Consider the following 27,285-nt stretch of genomic DNA (forward strand, 5'->3'; position numbering starts at 1 on the left):
TCCTACAAAAAACTATTAGGAAAAAGAACACCCCCCCCCAAAACCACACACAACAAAACATCCTGCCAAAATAAATGAAACAACCCCAACAGATAGAAGCTACCAAAAAATAAGGGGAAAGCAGAAAAAAAGAAGAAAAATATCCAAACTGGTATAAAATGAAAAGGAAAACCAAACCCTTAAGCTGCTTAAAAATTGCTTGACTCAGGAAGTTAAACATAAACTGGCAAGGGAAGGGCATGCCTTTCAAGTCTCTCCTCTTCCACTGTCTCTTGAGCTCCAACCATGCAGAAGCAGGGTGGAGCAAGTAGTAATGGTGTTTTTATATGAAAAAGAGAAGTTGACTGGGGTATCGTTTCAGTGTAAGACACAGCTAGTAGGAAAGTGAGCGCTTTCATCCCACAAGCCCGCTCAGTAGCTCCTGTAAAACTGTGTAGCTGCCTGTAGCTCTGCTGTTGCAAAAACATGGTTCTGGTAGTTGCAGAAGAGATGGCTGTACATCCACAGCAAGGGCGACATTAGCACAGCATGGATATGTGCTGTCAAGGGAGAAGGGTGTGGTTTTGGGGTTTGATGTTCAATGCATCCCTACTCTGAGCAGTGTCAGCCTAGAGCAGAAAACTCGGTCATTCCCCATGGAGTGACATGAGCAATGACTGGATGATGTACATTCAATGTCTTTGGAATTAATATCAAGCATATGGAAATGTATTTTAGGTTATGTAAATTCCTTCAAAGAGGGGGACCATTTCCTCCATATATATATAAGGCAGTGTGGCTAAGAATTGAAACTGTGTTATATAGAGTATTAAACCTATTTGTTCAAGCAATATTGAGATCTGTTAATGATCATTATGATAATGGTATCTAAACAGTTGCCAGGAGAGAACGGATCCTAACATCTGGATATTTACAAGTGGCGATATTTTTCCCTAACCTTTTTTCTACTTTCCTAGCTTCTGACAGTGAGAAAGGAATAGAAGAGCATTATCTGTTACAGACAAGGCAAATAAAGTCAGTTCCTCACAGCTGTTTAGCGCTTTAGTGTTACAATTGGGGGGGGGGGAGGGGGGAGTCTAAAGCCTAAAATACTGCGTGTAGTGTATATGATTGCCCATGAACTGTTCAGGTGGAACTAACTTTGCATGTGCTTACTCTGCTTCTGTTCCTTTAATCTTGTTACATTAAAAATTACTGAGATGATCTCCTCAATTCATGTAAATTAGCACTTTCAACAGGAAACTAAATGGTAGCAGAGGATCTGGCAGAACAGTGTTGGGGAATTTTTATTGTACCCCTTGAGGCAAATTAAACACACATTTGTGCTTAAATACAAGAAGATTTAATGAACAATGTATTGAGCAGAGTCCTACCGCCATAAGTAGTTCTACAAGGACTACGCAAAGATGCGGCACGGGCTGATTCCTTACACTTGCACCTGTACCCATCATGTGAGCGTCGGCACAGGGCACCTCAGCCCCATGGTCCATCCCCCAGCACCAGCTCTGCTGCCCAAAGGTGCCCCCTGAGTGCTCCCATTGCACCACTGCCACAAGGCAGTGCTGTGGCATTTCTTATCTCACCACCCAGTGAAACTTCACTCCCTTACAGGGAGCAGTCCTGTCTCTGGCATCCCTGCTTCCAGCCAGGGTAACCCCTTCTTGCCCTCCATGCCAGATCATTCCTTGGTCACGAATGACCATTGCTGAACAGTTACAATTTGAATTTTCCCTTCTAAGGCATACTAGCAAAACAGGTTACGAACTAAATCAATGCTGTCTCTTCGCTATGAAATATGTCTGTAGCTCAAGCTGTTTGAGCTTCGCTCCAGCAAAACAAACGGAGGTGCAGATACCAAGCAGTGGACTGGGAAAGGAGGAGAATGCTTTCACCACATCTTGGGAATAAACACAGGGACAACTCTGTAAGGAAATCTGCAGGGCCAGTTTCATGTCTGAATTGAATCAGTTGTGTCTACAAATGTTCAAGTACTTCAGAAACAGCCTTTTTATAAGGAACAACGTGATCCCTAACTGATGTATATATGTTCCACTGATGTTTTGTGGCTAAATTATATATATTTTTTATATATATATTATATATATAAATCTCTAAATGCAAATTCCTCTGTGGGAAATCCCTGGGATATTACACATTAGTTTCAGCAGCATTAGAAAATGACTGTTGTAGTGATATATGGATAAACAAGGAGTCTCTTACACTCTGCTGAGCAGGGTGAGGAAGCCTCCCTTTCCTTAGTTTTACTGCATCCCTAATGGAACTAGAGCCAGCCCTGACAGCTAAGGGATGTGTTGCATCCCTGCTGAGGTGCTCTGCAAAAAGAAATGTGGGAAATCATATCATAGAAAACACTTGAGCCCTCGTTTTTAGTACAGTGCTATAAAAGTGTTAAGAGAGCAACAACAAAATAAAACCTCCTCTTTTTGGCTGTGGGGTTGTTTGTTAGCCAAGGGAGGGGAGGAGCGTGGCGCACAGTGTGGTGCTGGCCTGGGCTCCCATCTCATGGGAGTGTTACACATTGACCCAGAAGGGAAGAGCTGTGGACAGCAGCAGGGAAATTTTCTTTCAATTCTTTGTTGAAGTACCCTGGGTGTTTGGGGAAGTGCAGTTTCCCAGAACAAGGTTATTCTGCATCAAAGTCTCACCAGCCCTCAGCCCTTCCTCTGGAGGGGGTTCTGAGCGGCATCAGTTGGAGCTGTCCGTGCACATGGGTTTTGTGACAGGGAAGCCCATTGGAACCTGAACTTTCTGTGTTCCTGGCCCATTTCTCTGAAATGACATGAAACAGGACCCCAGGACCCTAGAGAAGAGGGATGAAAAAGCCCTCACAGTTTGTTCATATGACCCATCAGAGGTGGGACTGTCAGTAAAGCAGAAGAGATCACTCTACAGCAGTTGCTGGGTACGTGCAGAGGCACTCTCAGGCCAGTGCTGTAGTCGATGAAGTGAACAGGGATGTGTGGAGTCCTGGTAAATTTTGAGGTCCAGACACTTTACGTGTCTCTAAGAATCATCACTTGTTTATTTGTGTGGAAGAAGCTTTGAGTCTACAGGACTTTTCAGCTGATGAAACCACCACAGCATGCCCGACTGAGCCTTTGCAACCATCTTGTGATGACTAGAGAACAGTATAGCTTGTGTACTTGATATAAAAAGCTACCTCAAAGAGTGACTAACAACAACCACTCAGGAGGAACTCCTCATTCAGCATAGGTATGACTCCTGCAAGAGGTCCTTTCTTCTCCTGCGACGGTGAGCCTTTCAACATGCTCGAAAGATCAATAGATTAGCCCTAATTTTAGATCAAACACGCACAGTGCCCAGAGAAGTGGCCCTCAGAAAAAGCCCTGCAGTCTAACCCTTTTCTGCCCCAGCTGGAGGCATCTGCTGCTTCCACAAGTCTGAGCCATCACCTCTTTGCACTGCGCATTGAATATCCTGATCTTCTATATGATATACTGGAGTGTCCCTGAGAGCAAGTGCCAGCACAAGTGATGCTCTACTGGTACAGAATTACAAATGTTGTATTGGACTGTAATAGCTGTTTGCCAAACAACTTGTCCTCAGCCAGCACTGTGTACTGTGGTAGTAGTCCTGCACATAGGGAGACTAACTACGGAAAGCAGCAGTTAAGCTCCTGGTTTTACCAGTAGAGGATTATTTTTCTTTTTAATATCAGAAGGCAGAAGTTACCTTGGGCAGTGAATGAAAGGAAAAGACCTGGCCCTACATTGAACTTATCAACAACTTGAGAGCCCTCAGAGCAGAGCAGAAGAGGGCTTGGCTTTGCCAGCAGTTGCACGGACCGGAGATGGTTGTTGGATGAAAGCTCAGTTGTAAAAGCCCTGTCTGTATTGCTTTTCCTAGAGACTGCAGTAAGGGTTCACTTTGTCAGCTTTCCACCCCAAGTCTCCTGCAGTACCAAGGCATGCAGAGGCAGCACTGTTTTGTCCAAGGGTGAATTTTGCTTCAGCTCCATGACTTTTGACTTGCTTTTAAAGCAAATCTCAGGATTGTCCCCAGCTACAGCATTTTGCCTCATGTCACAGGGGAGACTCAGCGCATCCAAACTGGATTGCTTTTGGATGAAAGCAAGCCAGCAGGTATGCTCCAGGAGTGCACCGAACGCACCTCAGTCACTCTCAGGTGTACAGTCCCTGAGAGCAAACAAAAGGCTGTCCAAAGCAACCTCCTCCTCTCCCAGGAGCTGTGTACAGTGAGGCCATGGGGGCCTTGGCAGGGAGTATTTTGCTTCACAGACTGGCCCCCGTCAGTTCATGCTGAGGGAGCCAGACAGGGCCTGAGCGAGCTGGAGGGGAACCAGGGCAGCATCTGCGATGCCAGGGACGGGCGAACCTGAGTGGGGTTCTCACCCGTGCCAGCCTGTGAGTAGTTTTGCCCCCCAACTGTGTCTGTCAAACTAAGCTACCAGTTCGTAAAACAGGTCTAACTGTAACGTACTTGCACATGCACATATACAATGGGAAAGAGCACTGTGCGTTTTAAGTGAAGGGGATTAAAAGCCTGATCAGAAAATCCTCTGTGTCAGAAGAAAGCACTTACCACAATAAATGTTAGATTCCTTGATCTTTAATAGTGGGCAACTGCAGAGCAATTATGGGTGGTATCTTCGGTTATAAAAGACAGACTCGTGAGGGATCACACAGCAGTGGCCTCTGAAGGGGAGGCAAACATTTGTTTTTCATTCTTTCTGCAGAAAGGGGTTGCTTTCATTTTGCTTTGAACACATCGGCTACAGTGGCAAAGTAAGTGAGAGGTTATTTTCTGTCCTGATTTTTTTTTCTAGCTTGTCTGAATAAATACCCCTGTAGATACACTGAGTATTGGGTCGCCTGTCTCTAGGCCAGGATTTAATGGCTGCTAGTGGAAAGTGTATTTAGCCAAGTATGAACAGCCACCGAAATCAGGTCCCCCGCCTCCCAGAATGCCAGGGACTGTGAGATCAGCTGTGGGAGATCAGCCGCAAGATGCTGAACCCAGGGAGAGTCGAAAAGGGCTCTGGCTGGGAAGCTGGCGTATTGATAAGAGTAAAAGTTAAAGCATCCTGGTCTTTGAAGAGATTTTCTGTGCGCCAGGGGCGGTCCCTGCAGAGCCACAATTTGTTCCCTGGAGAACAGAGGAGAGCGAGCAAATGAGGGCTGTGAGGTTAGCACGGAGAAAGACTGCTGTGTGCCCTCATCTCTGAGTGGCGGGAAACAACTTAATTCTGTAGACAGGGTTGTTATTCTGGGAACAAGGAGACTTTGATTAGGATTGTGTGAAAGGATTTTCTTCTGAATGCAGGCTTGGGTTTTGTAGCCCCGGGAGGCTCTTATTTTAGGGCTCGCTCTGCGCTTTTTCTTTCTCGGCTCCATTTAACCTCTCAAACTTTTCTCATTCCCTTTGCCTCCCTTACTGTCAAAAGAAGGAGTGGGAGAGATTGCTTCCTTGCTTATAGTATCCCAGGGATGCTGCCATCATCAGGTGAAAGCCTCTGATCACTGAGAGGGTCCCGAATTTGCGTGCACGTGTGCGACTGAGTGGCAGTTTATGCTGAAGCTGAGCTCTGGGCAAATGTGGGCCAAGCCACAAGGCCTGCCCATTTCAGCAGCAGTCTGCTCTCTCTTCGTCCTACCGCTTCTCTCTCTCCTGCTCAACGGAGTTCATTTTCCTCAACACTGCTTCCACATTGCTGCTTGGAAAAACCCTAGGGCAATTAGCTCATTCTTCCATGCAAATATGGGGTAGATCAGTGAGGTTTAGTTGTATGTGAGACCCTGTAAGCCCATTTGCTATTCCTAAATGGTTCATACATTGGAAAATGTTGGAAATCCCCTGGCGTTGCTGGCTATCCTTGCAGAAGAAAAGAACTTGGACAAAGAGAGTTACAGACCATCCCTCCATATTATGTATTTGGGGGAGGAGTGAGGACGGGTCTAGACTGCTATAGATAGGAAACTGAAAAGGATGGCATCTGGGCTGCCAAAATTATTCTCATGGCCTCGTTGTCATTTTCTGCCAGAAAGGAGAGGGTTGTGAGAGGGGTGAGGAGTAAAGGGATTCCCAAACAGCCTCTCAATGGCACTTGCCAAGTCATATCTCTAAATAAATCAGTGGGTAACATCTCCATCTGAACATGGAGAAGATGCATACTCAGGGCATGCATATACACCCATGATCCTGAGAGTAATAACTTTATACAGACAGAGACACCCTGTATAAAATAGAGTGCTTCTGAGTCTGTAAAAAATCAGTTTATACGGCTCCAGCTTTGAAGGAAGGCAAATACCTGTAGGGCCATTTTGTATATCCTCATACAGATATACAGATATCCTCATATCTGCTCCTATAGCTTACCTGAACAGGCAAGATTTTGTTGTAGGCAAGAGGCTTGGTTCACTCAAAGAGCAGGGGGAGGAATATCTCAGTTGGAAAGTGGAAAGGGAGACACGATAAAGGGGTCTGAGAAGTTGTCTCTTGCAGCTCTTAGCTGGTAGTAGAAGAGGCACAAATTTCCATTCCTGCTGGGTCGCTAGGGAGAAAGTGCACTGCAAGCAGGAGCTAGAGCACTCTTAGGTTCAAACTCTTGTTTATGGGCAAAAAGGAAGCACACCTTATATATATATATATATATATACAAAGTAAAGCCATCAATTGATTGTTATTATAATGGAAATCTTAACAGACTAACTGAAGAATCATTACTATATAATCTAATTATTACAGAGAAACAAAGAACAATAATGCAGGTAGTGTGCTTATATACAGAAAAAGTCACAATAATAGCAATAATACAATTAAAATTGTAACACACACTTCTTAGCTCACTCCTCCACTGCTTCTCTGAGTCCTAAGGTCAGTGGTTGCTGGTGGTGGTGGGATAATACAGCGAGTTGTCAGCATCTGGAGTCCTTCACAGGGAGGAATATGATGTTCATGTCAATGTTTTTTTCTTCCTCTCTTCTTTCTTTCTCCCCCCCCCCCCCCCCCCCTTTGGGTCACATACATATGTTTGCTAACACATATTTACACCTTTCTCTTTCTTCATTGGTCTGCAGCTCCAGGTTACATCTGAATTTACTATATACAGTGCTATTTACACATTAGATACTATTCCTTGCTCTCTTTGCTCCCCCTAAAACCAGTTCTGTCCACCTCCAGGTCTGCAGGTTGGGGGTTTTTTTGTATGTTTGTTTTTTTTAACTGACCATTAGTGAGTTGGCTGGGGAACACGTTCCTGTTTGCCACCTCTGCTACGGAGCCAGGCACACTCAGCAGAGGGTACAGCTGGTGGTGACAGTGGTTATAAACGGTGGGATTCTCAGCATTTTTTGTTAAAACCTCAACTATTTGTGAGTAACCTGGAAAAAATTAATTACTGTGTTAATCAGAGCACAGTGAAACATGTGAAGAGCTGTAGGAAAAATCAGGAAAGCTGAAGGCATAAAATAAAATGCCATAGCCTTTAGTAAATAGCACAATTCAGATCTCAGATGATCTAGATAAATCTTACCTGTTATATCACTATACCATTTCCTGGAGCAGATGATAATCAGGGCTAACACTTGCACCAGCTGGGGCAGCAGTGCTGCTCTATGCTTAAATGCTTTTTCAGATGGAGTAATATTAGTGCTGGTATATTTCTAATTTTTCCTTTTTTTAAAATGACAAAGCATAATTATAGGCATAAAAAGAAAACAAGGGGAAGGACTAAAATTATGATCAATGAACAATTCAAACTAGAAGAGATTATTTACTGCTAGGACAATGCTTACCAAGAACTAGTAAAACAAATGAGGGAAAAGCCTGTTATTTTTTGTGTTCTCAAGAACCATTCTTCTCCAGGACTGATAAGGGTCAAGTTCTTCAGTAAACTGCAAAGCTAATTGTGGTTGTGCTGCAGTTGTGCTGCAACACCAGAAAGCCACTAGCAGATGAGAAAGTTCAGGGGCTGACTTGAAACCAACTTTGGAAGCAGTTGAGCTGGAGCAGTGTGATGTTCAGCATTGCCTACATTAGTCTGCCAAGCTCCGTATTGCTACGGCTAGTTTCTGCAACCTACCCAAATAGGCTAGCTTAGAGCTGAAACTAAATGGATAGCAGTAATTTACCTTTGTTAACTATGTTTTTATATCTCCACTCAATGGCTTGAAAAGTTTCTAAGTGGATATTAATTTGTGAATTGTAGAATCCCTTTTTGTATATGTCCCTTTCCTTTTACTTGAAAATTATTGATTGTGTTTCTAGATTTCCTTCTCAAGGAAATTACTGAGGCCCCAGCAGAGCAGGCAATAATTTACGGCAGAAGGGACTTACCCTTAGGGCTGAAGGTTTCTTGTGGAAGGACCAAATCCATTCAAGCTGCCTTGTGCCTGCAGCGGGCAGGAATACCTCACATCGCACAGAAATCTCCCTCATGAATGTGGAGGAGTTGAGGATGGAGGAGGAGTGGTCTTTCCCGTCCATTTTTGTTACAATGGGGATTTTCAACAATCAGCAGTCAAAAGACTGCTGATTTGGGACTGTTGAGCTCCTGTTCATCTGCCGCAAGGAATGCCTGCTTAGCTGGTGAGTGGAAACGTGGCAAGTAGAGACTTCAGCAATTAACTCAACATCCAGAGATGTGGATCACTGTGATGGACATAAGTCTCACAGAAAGCAGAGCTTTGCTACTGGGCTCCAGTTCTATCCTCTAAGTTATCATCAGAAGGAAAACCAGAAACTGGTGTTTTCTGTTCTGGCTGCAAAATCCAGAGATACTCAAGGTCTAATTCTTCCACTTCCAGTCCTTGCAGGCAACAAAATCTGATCAGGTAGCACAATGCTATTCAGTGAACCAGGATGGGAGCAAAACTGGAATTTATAGTCAGATGTGACCTCAAAGCACTAATAACCCTTTGGAAAGTCTTACTTCAAGACCTCATTCCTCTTTTCCAAGTCCAGGTTGTCACAGACCTTCTGGCCCTGGTGGAGAAGGTAGAAGTTCAGTCTCATTCCCAAGAACTCTGGTAGCGGAATGCCCAGGAGACAGAAAGCAGCTATATAAAGCATAACCACATACGATTTATATGAGAAGTACAAGGTTGAAATGCGTATTGCTTTTGGCTGAAACATAACTATTAAAAAAATATTTTTTTATTTTTAATGAGCCCTGCAATGGAGACTGGGACAGGCTAAAGCATCTATGTCTATGCTCTCATCTTTGGAAGAGGGAAAAAGTCATGTTAGAGCTGCTAGTGTAAAGTTTGCATTTGAAGGGGAAGAATCTACATTTCTTATGCTGCTGAAAATCTCCCCTGGAAAGAAAAAAACCACCACAAAAAAACCAGCAGAGAAGTGAAATAAAAACTTTAGAGTCCCAGGAAATGAGGAATTGCTGTCACTCAAACATTATTAAAAACACTCATCTTAATCCCCTGAACTCTAGTCATCGTTCAGCATTTCACTTGCAGCTAAGAAGAGATCAGAGATATGACACTCATATATTACTTCCCACCAGGCATTATGTATAAGTAAAAGCATCGGCTTCTCTTTGCTTTCCTGAGTGGACTGCAGTCAGCAGGAGTTTTGCTTTAAGCACAGCCTGCCTGCGAAAGGGCATCTTTCACCGAAGAACTTTTCCTTTCTTGTATTTTTCTTTTTAAAATAGTGGCAACTTCCCACTTTGAGGTAGGTAACATTACACAAAGAACCTAAAGAAACAGTTACCACTGAGAAGCTGAAAATGTTACCTATTATTTGATCAATATTTCCTATGGCTGCCATCAAATTGGACTGCCAGGGATCCAGGGATTTTTAAGAGACATGTCAAGACCCTGAAACGCTTCTAATTCTCTAAAAATGGAGAGATAAAAAGGGGCCTCTGTCCAGGTACTTTGTTCTTTATGGGGTTGGTTGTCATGTTCACACTGGAGGGAAAAATAGGAATGATAGCTACTTTTTCTAATTGTTTTTATCTAAAATGTCTACCTAAATGGTCAGGGGGTACGAGGGACCCTCTTGTGAGGAATGCCGACCAGCAGGCTGGTGCTGGCAGGGATATTTGAAATGGGAGCCTGCCACTGGCAAAGCGCAGGAAAAGAAGGTCTGGCACGTTAGAGGCAAAGCTGCTGGCTTCCCTCCCTGGGAAAGGCAGGGTGACCTCCACCCGTGTCTGTGGCTTCCAGTGTCTGTCCAGGACAGGTAACCGCAGAGAGGTCCGGCACGTCTGCAAACAGATGGAGAGGATCTGGAAAGACGCTGCTGCCACCTGCCGTGCCATTTTGCTTTTAAACACACAAACCCAAGCCCTGAGTAATGCTCGTGTTTTCCCATGGGATTTGCCTACTAGGGTTAGAAAAAGATGAATTGCTCTGCAGGTTTTAACCTCATTTCGTGGTGGCGATCCCGCATGCTGTACTAACCACCCAGAAGGATTTCACAAGGCATGGTGAAGACCACAGCACCCACCCCTGGTGAAGACCACAGCACCTACCCGGCCCAGGAGAGCGCAGCAAATCGCTTCCTACCCGCTGCTTGTGGTCAGCAGCATCACCTGGCATGGACAGCATTGACCTCCACCCCTGGAGTTTGCCTGTGGTCTAGAGCACATGACACAGAAGGTAAGGAAGGAGATCTGCATTAGGGATCCTACACCCTGTGGCCTTGCCCCCAAATAAAATTAAATGTTTAACTTCATGATCTTTTGACTATTTTTAAATCCAAAGCTGTTTAGTATTTCCCCAGATTAATTTTTCAGAATTACAGTTCCATGAAAAAGCTTTTCACTCCTCCTTAGAAGGCAGTTCATTTAAAAGTGTTCAAGTTGTGTGTGCAAAGCCGAAATCCCACTTTCAAACCAACTCTCTGTAAGATTGCTTCTAATCTGAAAAGTGATTGAAAAAGTGGGACCTTTTTTGCTGAAGTGACCACTTTTCCATGATTTCTTGAGATCAGGGAGTTATCAAAGTACTTGAGGCTCCTCTGCCTACCATATTTAAACACTGTAGCATGAGCAAAGAAAAACAAAGCTGATGATAGCTATTCAGCACTGCAGATTATTAACATTTTTGTCTAGACAACTCAACTGCACCTCTGAAAAAGTGAAAACACAATGGAGTTAAAGAACATTTTGCAGGGACTTGTGCTGTGAAAGGTTCTTGAGTGGTTTGATCTTTGATTCAGATTATGGGTATGCACCTTTTACTGCTGACCATTTGTGAAGAACGGAATACTTGCACAGTGTGAAGAACAGAGCAAATGTGGAGAATGTAAAGAATGGAGTACATGCAGAGAATGGAGTATTTTGAGTACTTGCACACTTCATGGTAACTGCTAAACAGAAAAGGATGTAAAATTTAATTGTAATTGATGTAAGATTAATTGTGGCCTGGAGTAGAAGGCAACGACTGCCAGAATGCAAAGAGTTGGAGGACTGTCTCAGAGCTTGGCACTCTGAGGATTGGCAACCATTAGTACCGTAATTATGTTATTTTTATAATTCAGGCATGTAACAAAGGGTGATTACAATGTAAAGGAATAAATGTTCTGCCAGTAACATGAACACTGCCTGAATAAATTATTGGTGACATGAAGCTGTACACTTAAGAAAATGAACATACACAAGCCATACATCTTGGCATTGATCTGGATGACACGAATGCTGAAGTACAATTGGTTAGGTCACTTTATCCAAAGCACATGAGAGGTTTGATTTCGCTGCAATGCTATAACATCCCTAGGAAGCACATACAAGGCACCTGGAACCCACTGCTTCAAACCTCCCAAGGAATAAGCACTGAAGTATTTTCACAGAAGCTGTGCCCCACCACAGGCTGACATGGAAGATAGACGCCTATGATAGCTCCCCTCTCTTGCAAAAACACGTGTAAGGAACAGCAGCAGATGCAGAGAAGTTTTGTTAACTGCGAAGTAGCCTGCAACTGCTAGCAAACCTTGCGTCTTCCATCCAAATCCCTAGGTTTCAAGAATGAGGCCAAGTTCAGCACGCGTTACAACAGTTCATATGCATTTACTGTTAGATGTGTGAAATACTAAAATGAGGCCCCGACCTACACAACTTGTAGGATGAACAAGCAAAAAGAACAAAAGAAGAATGACTTAGATGTGGAAAAATATTGAAACAGCTATTTCAGTACTCAATTTGTAACCACCTCATCAATAGCAAGGTGATAAGGAGCAACCATTGTGAGTCTGCCAGAGTAAAATTGAATCAAACTAATTTAACTGCTTTCTTTGGCAGTGTCCCTGGGCTATGGAGCAGTTTGCAAACCGGTGGCAGGAAACATAGCTTTAGGGACTGCTGGGGGACGCGACACCAGAAAGCCGCTGGGAGCACAGCAGCGACTACAAGTAGGTAGTGGCAGCTGCGACAAGGGTGATGTGAAGCACCGCTGAGAGGACTTCAACCAGGCAACACTGAGAGCAAGAGCAGGCTGAATCCGGCTGTTGGCAGCCACCCTCTCAGGTCACCGCTTCTGATTTTCTCCTGCCCAAAGTCTAGAGTGCGGGACACTCGTAAGTGGCTGCATAGAGTGCTGTGACCCATTTGAAGCACCACACGTTAAGAAAGTTGCTGCTATATTCATGTTTTAATGTTGAGACAAATGTAAAGAAAGATTAAAATACACCAGGTAGGTTCAGTCTAGAGATGAGAGAGTTGATGAGGACAGTCTTCAGATACATAATAGGCTGGCATAAAAAGAATGGTGATGAGTTATTCTCCGTGTAATTGGCTTGGTCCTTTTAGGTTAATTCAGTATGTTTGGGGAATAACTAGAGTAACAGTGAAATGCTACAGGAAGCAACTTAAGCTGTGGAATCTGCCACGTGGGAAGCTTCTGAACAACAGAGGGACAAACACCAGTTAAGAAAGGTCCAGACATACTTGATGTGCTTCAGAAAAAGGGAAATTGAATAAATGGCTTCTACATTTTCCTTACAATCATGTGTTTGATTCTACAGTTAGCATGAATAACACTTAAGCTTGCATGAAGTCACTACATTTTTTAAAGTAAGTTAAACTTACAGGAAGAAAAAATAATTAAAACAAACCATGTAGATTTGCAGCTTAAATTTGGTAAAATAATTGAAGTAACTTGATCTTTACATGTTAATGCTGCTACTCCGTGTTGTCAACATCACTAAAACCAGCTCAACAAATGTAACTGCTATTTCCGCACTTTTTCTGAAGAGAAGCAACGTGACTAATAAACTAACATCAGAATAATTAGCTTTATTGCTAGTGATTTTATATTACAATGTAGACTAACTTCTATTTGCATATTAGTCTTTAAAGGGAACCAAAAGAACACATATACAAAAAACAAACAAACAAACAAACCCCAAACCCTAAAATTACTAATGACAATGTATAGTCACTTTAAAAAATCCTGGTATTTTACGACTGAATTCCTGAACATTGTAATTCCAAACCAGAGTATTTTATTTCCACTTGTCATCAAAATACCTATTTGTTTTCAGATTAGAGTAAAACGTCACAGAGGAAAGGTAGGTTAAAAACCATGCATATGACATTTTACAATTAGTGTTCAGATGCTTATTGGGTTCTGGAGGCAATTTACTAGAGTCATAGATATAAAAACATTGAATCATCTTTATTAGTGAGGTATGCATTTGTTCAGATCAAGTTTCTTGGGATACAGCCTTCTATTTGGATTTCAGCTGGCCAGCCATCATATCTGTTCTTCTTCTTGTCAGAGTGGTTTATCTGTTTAAAAAAAAAAAAAAAAGTTTTTTTAAAAAAAAATCAATATTTGGTTCTCCATTTACAAACTGGAGAACCTCAGACAACAGAAGCGGGTAATGGGGTAGGACTAGGAAGCTAAGTAGCACGTTGCACATCTTGCTTGACATAACGGGTGAAGATTCCACCAGCTTCTCTCTTACATAGATTGCTTTATTTATTTCCCAGATGGCCGTCATAATATACACTAAATTGAAAACCTTTTTCCTGCAGAAGCTCTGTAATGTGAAGAAGATTGCAACAATATTCTGGGAAAAAAACAACTATGGAAGTTTCACATGCCTTTGGAGGGAGTCAGTATCATCAAGGGAACTGACCTCTGTATTGGGTTTTCTCATTGCTGTCTGCCTCTGTCATACAGATGAGCACTACTGGGCTTATAGAAAGCAAATACAACAAGGTCACAGACGCAAACAGAAATCTGATATAAAAATGGTATCTTTAGTCCTCCTGAAGCCTGAGGGCAAGTTGTTCAGAAAAGTTTTGTGATGCATGCATTGCTGTATTTGCACGGCCAATTTGAGACAGCCCAATTTTCATCTAAAAACAGTCTTTATTTTTAGGAAGTCCTTGGAATTTGTCCTTCCAGAAGAAAATGTAAGTCTCTGCACAGCATGTCAGGTTGGACATTTCAAAACTGAGACTCTCTAGAATTGCTGGTCACTTCTGAAATTTGTCTACAGATGATTTAGTGCTGGTGTGGTAGAAGTCAGGACTGCACATGGCCCAGATCCAAAGCAAAGAATGACGACACATTAGAGAACTTGATTTGCGCAGCTGAGGCTTACTGAACAGACTACAGTTATTATAGCTAACACGAAATCTGCACCTGAAGGTTGTATCTGATATACAGACAAATATAAAGTGAAAATAAAATGAACCTGACCTTTTCTTTTTGGATATTATCTGGCAGCTTGAAGCCTTTGGCAGCTATAAAAGCCCAGCTTGACCTGAACTTCATATTCCGTATTTCTTTACTTCCCAGCTCTTCTACTAATTTTTTGGCGTCATTTTTTAACCTAGGAAAATGTAGTGAAAAAAAGTGTTAAAAATCCAGGACGTGAAAAATGCTGAAAAAGAACACAGCTGATTCATGCTTTACATTAGTAAGTCAGCAGAAGCAAAAATAAGAAGTTTAAAAAATCCTGACAGCTGTCTTAGTAGCATGCCATTAAACTCACAAAGCAAAATTCTTTTTCTTCCTCCTCTCCGCATTCCTGATGTTAATATAACCTGTTTGTAACAGCACAGCAGAAAGAAAAATGTATCTCAAATACTATTTGATGTTTCAATCCTTCTTAAATAAGGACAAGGGCATCAAATGTTTATCAACTGAATGATTCTTTCCCTGTATAATTACCATATCATGAATTCAACTAAAAAACCCTAAGATTCAAAAGCACTTGAAGAATCAGGTTAAGATGTAAGAAGGAATGCAAACTAGATGATACATTATAATTGGAGGTGTGGAAACCTTAATAGAAGGTTGTGACCCAGAGGTAACAGCAGTGCCTTTATGAGGACAACTGGTGCTTTTAAACAAATATAACACTATCTATCCACCTTTGGAAGCATCAACATACATGATATAGGCAAGCACCGAACGGACATGGAATCAAAACCTTTTGGGCAGGAAATGAGAGAACCACCCTGACTATAGAGTGAAATTTACCATTCCTTTACACCATTATGCAATAGTGATTTTTAAGCTATTCATTGCTCTGTTCCTCAGCCTGTCATGAATAACTTGCTTACCGGGTGCTTCCATCATCGTGAGTCACCATGAAAAGGAGGGACCCTTCTGGTACATTTTTAATGAAAGTCATCATCTCTCCTGAGTGATCTGTTGAATCAATTACACAACTGATTATTCGTTACACACATTACAGTCCACCTACTATCAACTTGTTTTCACTTTTTGGCCTTGTCTATTCAAAATGAGACCTAATTAGGCAATTTTTCTGTTTACAGGCAGAGGGCCTAATCCTGAAAGGTGCAGAAAGCTGCTAGCTCTCACTGAAGGCTAGGAGAGCATGGATTGATCTGTATTTCCCAGTAGTAAACAAAGATACTTCCGAACTTCTACAAAAGCCATTTATGCCCAGGGTAAGTATACAGATGGTTTCTTATGTCTACCTCACATAATATTACACATGCAAGCAAAGCATGGAATAGCCCAGGAGAAGTCATTGCTATTCTGTGAGCTTCCTACTACCATGCTAACTGCAGAGCTGAGTTACACACCCCACTGTCCGCCCACTTTCATTAAGTGGCAGCCTATTTGCAACACTAAGCTATTTATTGGTTTTGCAATTGCTAAACATACACAAGACACTTGTTTTCCATACAAAAAAAATTAACAGGCACCCTGAAGACGTTACAGTCTACATACCGTATATAAAATTGTAGCCCCATGATTAGTCCCAATGTGATTTCTATTCATGCACATAAGGTCACAAGCATTCTTAAGTGGTCAGAGAATCAGCTCCCAGTGCCTCATAGCATTCTTTACTAACAGGTAAGGAAACTGTTATTGTTCAAAGTTTGGAAAACGTGTTAAAAGCTATTCTTAATTAGCTTAAATATTCTTAAAATCATCTTTCTAGCTACACGGAAGGATGTTAAGAGACAGGCTAGCATATTTCCTACAATGATTTTACAACTAAAATAGAACAAAATACGTCAGAAAAAGGAATTTTGCTGAGTGAAGTATCTGGATGTGGTACCTGGTTAAGTGCTATTCCTACCAGACTGAAATAATGGAGGAAAAAAAAAGACAATTAAAAAATGGCACTCTGACAATTTAAAAAAAAAAAAAAAAAAAAAAAAAAAAAAAAAGAGGCAAGACAATTAAAAAAAAAAAAAGACAATGAACTATCTCAACCAACAGGAGAAATTCAGCTTTTCAGGCAAAATTTGTCATCAGATCTGGCCAGAGCATATTTTATGAAGACAACAGCTGTTTGTTTCTAGCTGGTCCCTGTCGATAATACAATCATAGTCATTTGAAAGAGCAGGATAATTACATAAATATAAGTCCTTTCTTAATGCTGGAACACTAACAAAAGCTCTATTGCACTCTTTTCCCTACCTCCTTCCCACATGTCAAAAAGTTTTACCGATGTAACTTTTCCTGTTTTATCTGTAATTAAAAAAAAAGTTGTGTAAATATGAGCAAAAATGATTAAATTCAATCAGCATATACAGCGTTTTCAGCTAAAGCTAGGCATCTCTAATTTTGTGCATTATTGGGCTTCTGAGTTTTCTTTTGTTTAAGTTTTTAAATTGGAAGGAATATGGAATAACGTGAGTTTAAGATTTGGGGAGAATATTGTTTCATGTAGTCTCTGAATCATCAAGTGTGACTAAAACATTTCTATTACTTTTTATTTTTAAGAAGGAATTAATTTTACGGTGTGCTTCCATGTTTTTATATCTATATATACTATACTATGTCACAACCATCAACAGGCAAACTGGTAAAGCCTAAGACTATTTGAATGAGCTTAATACTATTCCGTACAGCGTTTCAGATGTGCAAGCTTTCATACCATTTGAATCTCAGTGGACAGAACCTCAACACTCATCATTACCGTATCAGAAATTGGGCATGCAAACACTTAGTCATTCCAAAACATTTTGGTCAATATTCATCATTAATTATGCTGCTGTTTAGATGGCTATCTTTGTCTAAACAAGACATGTACAATTGGAAACACTTTTCAAATTTCTAAATCCATGCCAACTGAGTTAATTGACTTTCGTTATCCAAGACCCATATCCCTGCTACATGAGAGGGTCTTTTCCATTTAGAGTGCGTCAGCTCATTTCTAGTGAGAAGATCCAGCAGTTCCTGATTAATTTCTGGCTTATCTTTGATCCATACACGGTAAAATCATAAAGGCAAATTCTTCTGAACATAGGATTCTAAATAGCAGGTTTATCACTCTGATGAGGGGAAAAGGCGCCAAAATCTGTCAGTGGTAAAACAGCATTCTAGAACCAGGCTTCTTCTGAGCAGAGATCACCAAAAAATGGAAAAGGCTGTAGTGAGCACCGCAGAAATCTATAAAATTCTTTCTCTCTCCCTCTGTGTTGTTAGCTTGGGCTCAATAGTTCTGTCTTCCTTCTTACAAAAGACCATATTCATTAAGAGAAGAAAGAGTTATCATTATGGAATAAAATACAGGTGTGATGCCATAGGAAACTTATTGAGCACAGTCATTAGCCTGACTGACGTAATTAGAGGACATGTAGAAAATATGTCTCACTACAAATGGGTTTGAGATAATGGACAGATTTACCTGCAGATGGAGATGAAAGTGTAGCTAAGACGACTATATGTGTAATGAAGGAAATGGCTGTTTAAAAATGTGTAAAATTTGATATATCACTTCTTTTTCCTCACTAATATCAGATGCAAAGACAATGCTAGTTCCCTGCTCCTATTTGCTATAACCTTGCTTATGTGTTCAGGATGAGTATTTGCCCTCTTACTCTACAGCTCTATGCTGAAAACTAATTTTTAACTGTTTACCTATTACAACCAGCAAAGTTTTTATGATTCCTTACTGGAAAAAAAAAATGCAGTAGTTAACTGGGAAAAAAAAAATTGGAACAGATTCTTGTCTATGGCAATTTAACCCAGTGACTTCAATAAAATCATGCAAGTTTAGACAAGGTCAAGATCTTGCTTAGCAATACTGAGACAAAAAAACTGGAACATAAGTGTTTTGTGATCAAAGCTAACTTGGCTGGGCATCTGAACTCCCCTTCTTCCCCTCCTCCACAATATTTAGGCATTCATTTCTCTCAGGATCCATTATTGAATACACTGCACTTCATCACCATTCCCATTCATCTAAATTAAAAAGATGCCTCCAGATGTGGAATAAACTGCACCTTCTGCTTTCCAATAGCTCCTACTATAAGCAAAGACATATAATGGCAGTTTAATATTAATCAAGCTTTGAGTTTGTCTTTCTGTCCACTGACCAAGTCTGGAAAAGGAATTTGTACCTTGGTTGTACCTTGGGGCAGAACTGCAATTCTCAGTTACTGCTTGCCCCTTATCAGTGGAGCAACAGATATCCTTTATCAAGTACTGAACCTGAAAGTTGAGTCTTACTGCTGGAGATCACGGATGTTTTTGCTATGTTACATAAGAAGCAGTTCTTTTATCTAATAAAATACACATATACTGCTTCTATGTACACATTTTCTATTTTCTTATACCGATTATGAACACGTTTCTTTTGTTTATCCAGAAGACTATTTCTCTCAAACACAGATTTGTTTTTCTTACATTTAACATGAATCAAGTTTGCAATTTTTTCCTTTCCCTTTCCTTCCATACCAGCTAGTAAAAAAAACCCCAAAACAAACAAAAACCATCCCCAATCCCCCCAAGAACCTTTGTAAATTATTGCAGTACAAAAGTATGTCTTCTCTAACGTTTTTTCTCTTACTTACAATTCACAGTGGCAACGTTTATACCTCTTCCAACATTACCCTTCTCTTCGCTTATAAGCCTGGAATTGAAATAAATACAGTATCAGTAGAACGCATCCATCCAGAAGCTCTGATCCAAAGTTGTATTTACCAATGCTAAGTCACTTTCTGATGTTCATGTTTTCTTCAGTTATTTAATTCAAGACTTTGTAGTAAACAAGAGCTATGGCTTAAAATCTTGCACATTGTGTCAGTCAGTTTCCTTCAACGATGCACAATGATTCTTTCAAAATGAGCCAGATCAAGAAAGTACTTCATACAAATGCAGCCAGAAAGATAAAGTAGAAAAAACCCCAAGATAAAATGTGGTTTTGTGGCAGTATTCTGCGTGGATTACAACTACTCAAAAGATGATTGCAACGTTTTGAAATCACTCTACCTGTCCAGTTTGAAAAGCCATGAAAGAACCTGGCTTTCAGAAGGTGCTGACCATTCAACATACTGTAAACTAGCTATCCTGCACCATGAAAATTAAAAATCATACTTGAAACTAACAGTTGAATGCAGCTTACGTAGAGGAACAAAGAAAATAACCTGAGATTAGGTATTTTAAAAAAAGAAAAAAGGGGAAAAAAAGAGTTAAATGCTGTCAGATATATTGTGAAGTTTATCACCAGAATAGGAGCCCCCTGGTAGGAGCTTACTTGCTGCTACTGAACCAAAATGAAACACCCTTCTTCACACTACAAAGCACTTGCTTAGATTTAAAGTTAGACTGGTACTCACAGCTCATCCTCAAAACAAATTTTAGCCAGTTTTTCTTTGCCACCACCACTAAGAATCCGATAGGCGTAGCTCTCAGGTGAGCAGGGAGACCAGTGATCACACTTCTGCCTTTTTGGAACTGGGGCTACAACAACAAAGATGAGAAAATGTTTTCTTGGATGCTGCATAAGCAATTTCTACATGGAAAGAATCACTTAATGTCAACATGCTAAGCTCAAACATACATATACAGAAGCCAATCCTGCCAGTTTTCCAGTATCATGGCAACATTATTACAGATTTGCCTGCGGTTTAGGTTATCATTGACTTTCAAACAGCTGCTAGGACCAAGAGTAAGCTTATCTAGGGAAAAACGCCCCATATAGTAGGATCCAGTCTGAATCTTTTGTGCTATTTCATGTAACAGGAAACAAGGGCTAGAGGGATGAAGGATTCTTACCAATAGCTTGAAGTTAATGGCTATCATTCTGATTTTAAGCCTTTTTCACATGATAACATAGTCATAGAATGAGAAAAATGTACACATTAAGCCACCCAGTCAGATTAGAGGACAGAAATAATGAGAATTTAATCACAAAGTTTGGTTAGTGATTCAACAGTTTACCATAACTGTAAAATACATGTGACAGAACCAAAGCTGCAGCTTTGTGCTTATATGTGAGCAAACAAATAACATTTTCTTACATTACTATTCAATTAATTATATTTACATACTAGCAAATATAAGCTGACATTGTGTTTCTTCAAAGATAGTGTCTAAGAAATAGTTCAAACTTGCATTAATTAACTTTACACAGCCAACTTCATTCTTACAATAGCATATACCAAATCATTTATTAGCTAACAAGCCGTTTGTCATTTAGCATGTAAATATACAACATTAGATTAGAATAAGGAAAAAAAAAAAGAAATACAACTACACACCTCTCAACACTGGTTTCTTTCCAATGTCTTGAAGATTAGCAATAGATGTTGTTATTATCTCTTCAGATACAAAAGCAGCAAATAAGTATCCCAAGTACCAAGCAGCCAACAATGTCAACAGGAGCCCTGCTAATTTCACAAGATCTGCCAAGGGAGAAAAAAAAAAAGAAAGAAAGAAAGAAAGAAAACCACAGAGACATAAAGATGTTTTCATAGCAACACACAAAATCTTGTATTTTCTCTGGCATTGCTACACAAACTGGCTCTTTTATTTCTGATACGCTGTGTTAACCACAGCCTTCAGAGATGTGGCAATAGAGTATTGTTGCATTCCCATCTCTGACAACCCCTTTTGTTTCTAAAACTTCATCTTCAAGCAGACAACTCCCCCCAAGACTCCTCTCAATCCACACCCATAATACCCCAAAGAAACATGAAGTTCAACTTAATCCTAGCAGGCTTTTGACTCTGAAAAGTAAGGACCAGATACTACACATGACTATACAGGTAGTATGCAGTTACTATTGATTTTCTGTGATAGGCCGACACTACATGAGTGGTTTAAAATGCTGAGCATACAGGGAACTCCCTCCATCCACCCTTTTGACACACTGGGTAAAAATAACTGAAGAAGGCCCAAATAATCTCATTCACACAATGAGCTCTGACTGCATTCAAACATGACTAGAGTGACTGTTTCACCTTCTCTCAGTTATAACGCAATTTCCATGGACTGTATTAGCAGCACATCTACACACTACAAAAACAACAGGATTCACAATTTTCCTGACTATGAAGAAATATAAATAAATTCCATACTGGATATCTCCTCTTCCTCATCATCAGAAATACTGACATGCATTGCTGATCTAGAAGAAATGCACCACCTAATTTATGATGCTAAACAAGGAAATATCACACTGCAATTGTGAAACACTGATGTTTTGATGTCACAAGGTACTTCCTGATCTGTAAAAAAACATGTCCTTGAACATAACAGTCCGTTAAAGTGAAAAAGGAAAATTTTTAGTTTCATAGTCCTGAAAATCAAGTTCAACAGAATCAATGTCAAAAAATATCCAGTATGTTTACTTTGCCAACTTGGTAGAAAATATTGTGTATTATCTAGCCTAAATCTTCCTTATAAGAGTTTACACACAAGAAGATACGCCTTTCTTTCTTGGAACTGCCTTTTATAAATATTAAGATTTCTACTCTACCCCTTCTCTAGAATAAGGTCAAATTGTTCACTTGCTCTCCTCAAGTCCTGTTTTTCAGATCCTGCTGCCTCCCGTGAATTCTGCCCAATTGGTCTGCGTCTTTTACTGCAGAACGGACACACTAGGCCAACACACACATTCTCGAGGCTCTACTTCTGGTTATTCATGCCAGAAGAAGTTTTCCTTTTTTTCATAAGAGTGGACTTTATTGACTCAGGTTCCATTTATAATCCACCATAAAGACTAGATCTTTTTTCCTGCAAAGATTTTACCTCTCTAGCTACTCCCTATCCTGTATTTGTGCACGTGGTTATTCCTGCATTCTACCTAGCTTTAAAAATAAAAAGCCTAACAAAACACTGCAGAAAACGCAGACTGGTAAAGGTAACGCTGAACAGTACTATACCTAAACTCCCCATTCTTTATAACAGCAACAGAAGTAGCAAGTGGCCCCCTCTAACCCAGTCATCCTTCACAAATGAAGCACAGCTGTACTCCAGTCCTTGAACCTCAGTGAGGAAGAATACAGATCGTTACGAACATTGAAGGTTCTTCTGTAAATAAACCCAGTTTCTCATTTCCTGCATCAGAAAAAAAGAAAGAAAAAAAAAAAGAAAAAAAGACAGGACAGTAAACCCTTTAAGATACTGATCTGAGCTCTTAAAATGTTCTGTGTCATTGTATTTAGGAGTTATAAGTGTGTGCATTTGTGTGACTGTAAGGAAGATACCGTGAGAAACTTACTATATTTTCATCAAAGGATTAAGATTGAGAAAGTAATATAATGAATCTTCAGAGATATAACAAATTTCCCAATTATTACCTCAGTCTAAGAGAAATCTGTCTTACTCTACCACTAATAGTGGGGCAAACTTGCACTAAAATAACACTGAAAATTACTCCAACATTTCATTCATACAGTGAATGTGAACACAAACACTGACAAAGTTCACGTGCACAAAGAAGGAAGCTGCAGGAACCAAGCAGAATGAAACTTACTCACTTTTTCTCTTTTTGAATATTAAAAAAAGTATCAGATTTATACACAAAACATATTTAATTTGTAAAGGAGACCAAGTCACAAGTTTCAAAGACAAAACCCAGGAAGAATTAAGTGAAAACTACAACATACAACAAGTTTATTTAAAGATGTCAGTGACTATTTTTTCAAGGGGTGGGGTGCATTGTAAAGATCTGTGAGATCATTGGTCAGGTTTTGTTTTGCTTTTTCTGTTGCTGGCTTAGCAGGTTTATCTTTACAATGATTTTGCACTGTTTTTCATCAAAACTATGGAGCAACTCTGTTGCAAAATAAGCTCAACAGTGCAGCATTTTACCTAAGTAGAAGAGAAAGTACAGAATGTCTAACTTCTGTTATTACACGCCGTATTTTACTTAAACCGCAAGCTTCTTAAACGTTTCTAAAATATGCCTTTTAACGTTTAAGGAATAAATTTACCAACTCTCCTGCACAGTTTGTACTTAGTTCTCAAAACTGTTGCAAAATATTTTCACTGTCAACCAACTTCTGGTTTTGCTTTCTTGGATTCCGCCAAGACCATGTTGACCCTCTCTGCTGGGTCCACCTGGATCTCTTAGATTTACTGAGGTTACATATCCTGCATACGTATACTCCTTTTTGAGTACCTGCGTAGACACGCATAAAACCCTACACAATAGCAGCTAAGCCATAAACTCAGACAAACTTAAGATAGTTAGGAGAGCTTAAGATTAGCTATCCACAGCAGTTAGGACTTATAAAACGCAAAGTCCAGTCTACATTCACAAAAGCTAGACTGCGCTTTTGCTGATTTTAGAGGCTGTGGCTCCTCAGCCCACTACTCAGCTGAGCACCGAGGAGCAGTGCGGGGACAGCGTGCCGCAGAGGCCCTTGCTGTGCTCAACACAGGTGGCACAAACCTCCCTCACTCTGTTTCTGCCATGGAGAGGTACTCAGCCAGAGATCCTCAGCAATACTCATGGTGCCAGACAGGTAAGAGGGCAGAGAGGAGCAGGGAGGAAGAAACCGTGCGGGCAGTACAGATGGCGGGGTGGCAGGACGCGTAAGACAGCAAAGCAGAAGTAAAAGACAATAAGCAGTCACACCTTACAGCAACTCCCAATTTCCTTTCTCCCTCAGGTGCTCGCTTGCCCCTTGGCAGCAACTAAAGCACTAAATGGAAGCACAGTATTACTTTTTTTTGTCCTTAGCTTACTTAAAATCCCCACGCTGCCACACTTCACTAATACACAACCACCCGTACGCAGCAGGACTTTAACGGGGGGGAAAGAATACATTTAAGACTCGAGCTTAAATTATCCCAACCTAAAAAGCCGGGTGTCGATCCGTTTTCAGACGTTGGCCAGGGGCCCTGCCGGGAGGCCAGGCACAAGCCCCTCCGACCCGGCCCGGGGGCTCGGCCCCCGCTCGCCTCAGGGGACGCCGTCGGGAACAGCCCTCCCGCCCCTTCCCCGCGGCGAGAGGGGCCCCGGCCCGCCCGGCCGGTCGGGGAGCGGCTCGGGGGCACACACCTGAGGAGGGCGCAAGACGGGAGCGAGGCGCCGGCTGCCTCGCCGGGAGCCCCGGGCGGCGGCACCGGCGCCCTCCGCGCCTCCCGCCTCACTCGGCGGGGCGAGGCCCCGCCACCGCGGGACTGCTACTCACACTGACGGTTCAGCCACATTATTCAGGACGGGGGCGGGCTGCCCGCCCTTCCTCCTCCTCGTCCCTCTTCTCCTCTCGGGACCGTCCCTCTCCCCGGCCTCGTCCCGCAGCCACCGGGACGGTGTGGGAACCGGGGGCGGCCACCTCTCAGCGCCGCACCGCCCGGGCGCCGCCGGCGGCACGGCACGGCACGGCACGGCACGGCACCGCCGGCCAAGCCCCGCACCCCGCTGCCCTGGGCGACTTCCTCAGACGGGGAGGCTACGGAGGGCCGCCAGGGAGGCAGCGGCGGCTGCTGCCACCCCGGCGGACAAGGCTCTGGCTGCCAAGAGCAGGAGGCGGCCCTGCTGCCGCCGTTGGCCGGGGGAGCCGCGGGGCACCTCAGGGGACCGGAGCTGGGGACAGGGGACCGCTACAGCTACGGCGCGGGTGCGGCCGGGGAGGCGCGATCCCCCCCTCGCCTTCCCGGCCGCTTTGCCGTTTGCTGGCGCCGATGAGGACTGGGCGGCATCGAGGCCTCACGTTATCTCCTTGGCAAAGGCGGTGAAGGAAGGCCCGCGGCTGCTCTGGAATAGGAGAGGGCATGCGGGATTAGGGGAAGGAGGATTCATCCGCCAAACCGAGCCCCTTTTGAGCCAAGGAGATACAACAGTAGATGCCACCTAAAAACTCAAACATAAGAGGTAGTGCTAAAAGTTATTTTCCGCAGAAAGAAACCAGCTGGCTGACAGGCTCAAAAGGAAGGCTCACGTGCCATCTGGCAGCCCGTTCATAAAGCTGTTTTCCCCCAAATCTGAAAATGAACCAGTGATTTTTAAGTCTGTTGAACCCAAGTCAGAAAGCAAGCAAGCAAGGGCTTTTTCTTGGCGATGGCCAGGGTCTGCCAGTGTTTTAGTTGTCGAGGCTGTGGGGCAGGCCCCACTGGAGCCCCTCCTCCATCCTCCACAGCACCGGGATGAGACAAGTCCTACCACAGGCACCAGCCCACTGGGCCGAGCCCTTGCTTCATCTTTTCTTGCAGCGGGCCCTGCCAGTGCTGCGAGCAAGGTGGTGTGCACCCTCACCTGGATGTTTCCTTCCCAGTGGGGTAGCTTGGTCAGTCCTCGGTTCCCATTGCCCCACCAAAAAACCTGGCACCGCTTGCACTCGGGATGTGGGACAGCACCCCCGCTTCTCTCCCGGTCCTGGTTTCGGCTGGGACAGAGTTAACTCTCTTCTTAGTAGCTGGTACAGTGCTGTGTTTTGGATTTAGTGTGAGAATGATGCTGATAACATCTGATGTTTTAGTTGTTGCTAAGTAGCGCTTATCTTAAGCCAAGGACTTTTCAGTTTCCCATGCTCTGCCAGCAAGCAGGTGTGCAAGAAGCTGGGAGGGAGCACAGCCGGGGCAGCTGACCTGAACTAGCCAACGGAGTATTCCATACCATGGAACGTCATGCCTAGTATATAAACAGGGGGGAGTTGGCCAGGGGGTGCGGATCGCAGCTCGGGCACTAACTGGGCATTGGTCAGCGGGTGGTGAGCAATTGCATTGTGCATCACTGTTTTTTTTCTTTTCCCCACCCTTCCTTTTTTTTGTTATATTCCTTTTCATTACTATTATTATTATATTTCATTATTACCATTGTTAGTATTATATTTTACTTTAGTTATTAAACTGTTCTTATCTCAACCCACGAGTTTTACTTTTTTTTTTCTTTTCCTCCTTCTCACCCCACTGGGAGGGGGAGGGGGAAGCGGCTGCGTGGTGCTTGGTTGCTGGCTGGGGTTAAACCACGACACTCCCGCTCCCCAGCCTCCCAGGCCAGATGTAAGGAGCGTGAAACTACAGCACGGTGCTGGCAGTGCATGTTTTCTGGGCTGTGGCAGATAACGTGAGATAAAGGCATTGCCCATCAGGAGCCCCACATCATGGGCTTGCTTTTCTGGTTTTAAAACTTCCAGTTTCCAACATGCTCTGGTTGATAGGTGTTTGCAGGCCTGCGTGGGTGCTAAGCCCTGCCAGCACCAGTCAGCCCTGACCCTGAACCAAGGAAATTACAGCTCACATCAAGGACAGCTTCTAAGGACTGAAGTAGCCACTCAAAGGTGTTCAGGAAACTGAGCTGAAGAGCTCCACACTGGGCAAAACCCAAACAAGGAAGCTAGTGATTTCATTTTGAAAATTGCACAACCTACACTGTGAACTAGTATTTGCCCTTAAAACTCTCTGATTTAGTTTCCCTTAAGCTTCTTCGTTTCCTCTGTCTCTAATGATGCACAGAAATTATGTTTAGTTCCGCAAACAGATGAATAAAATCCTGCAGGGGGGCACATACAGGACCGCAGTCAGACCGGGCCTTTTGCCTTCCTTCCAGGACACCCATGAAAGCTATAAATGTTTCCAGTCCCGGGAGCAGAGGCGTTTCTTGTCCTCGTCTGTAAGTGGGATATTACAGTATCCTATAAATTGC

The 27,285-nt window shown here is 42.4% G+C and overlaps 1 protein-coding gene across 1 annotated transcript; it reads right to left on the reverse strand.

The window, feature by feature from the left end:
- Positions 1–13,235: 13,235 nt before the first annotated feature.
- FAM3B (FAM3 metabolism regulating signaling molecule B) lies at positions 13,236–24,971 on the reverse strand. The gene is made up of 9 exons (XM_050907141.1): positions 24,833–24,971; positions 22,574–22,748; positions 20,948–21,091; positions 20,024–20,147; positions 19,259–19,317; positions 16,878–16,928; positions 15,542–15,629; positions 14,673–14,805; positions 13,236–13,750 (listed from the first exon to the last, which is right to left on the reverse strand). The coding sequence occupies exons 2-9, from the start codon at positions 22,584–22,586 to the stop codon at positions 13,661–13,663; spliced, it is 702 nt and encodes a 233-aa protein (XP_050763098.1). The 5' UTR covers positions 22,587–22,748; positions 24,833–24,971; the 3' UTR covers positions 13,236–13,660.
- Between the last annotated feature and the right edge of the window lie 2,314 nt (positions 24,972–27,285).

This window comes from Gymnogyps californianus, chromosome 1 (genome assembly GCF_018139145.2).
Source record: "Gymnogyps californianus isolate 813 chromosome 1, ASM1813914v2, whole genome shotgun sequence".
In the NCBI taxonomy this organism is placed as follows: Eukaryota; Metazoa; Chordata; class Aves; order Accipitriformes; family Cathartidae; genus Gymnogyps; species Gymnogyps californianus.

Excerpts from the sequence above, each read along its gene's own strand:
- FAM3B (XM_050907141.1), bottom strand. Across the intron at positions 20,148-20,947 it reads AAAGAAACCAGTGTTGAGAG|CCCCAGTTCCAAAAAGGCAG; the intron begins GTGTGTAGTTGT and ends TTGTTGTTGTAG. Across the intron at positions 15,630-16,877 it reads TTTTGACATGTGGGAAGGAG|ATCACTCAGGAGAGATGATG; the intron begins GTAGGGAAAAGA and ends TTGATTCAACAG.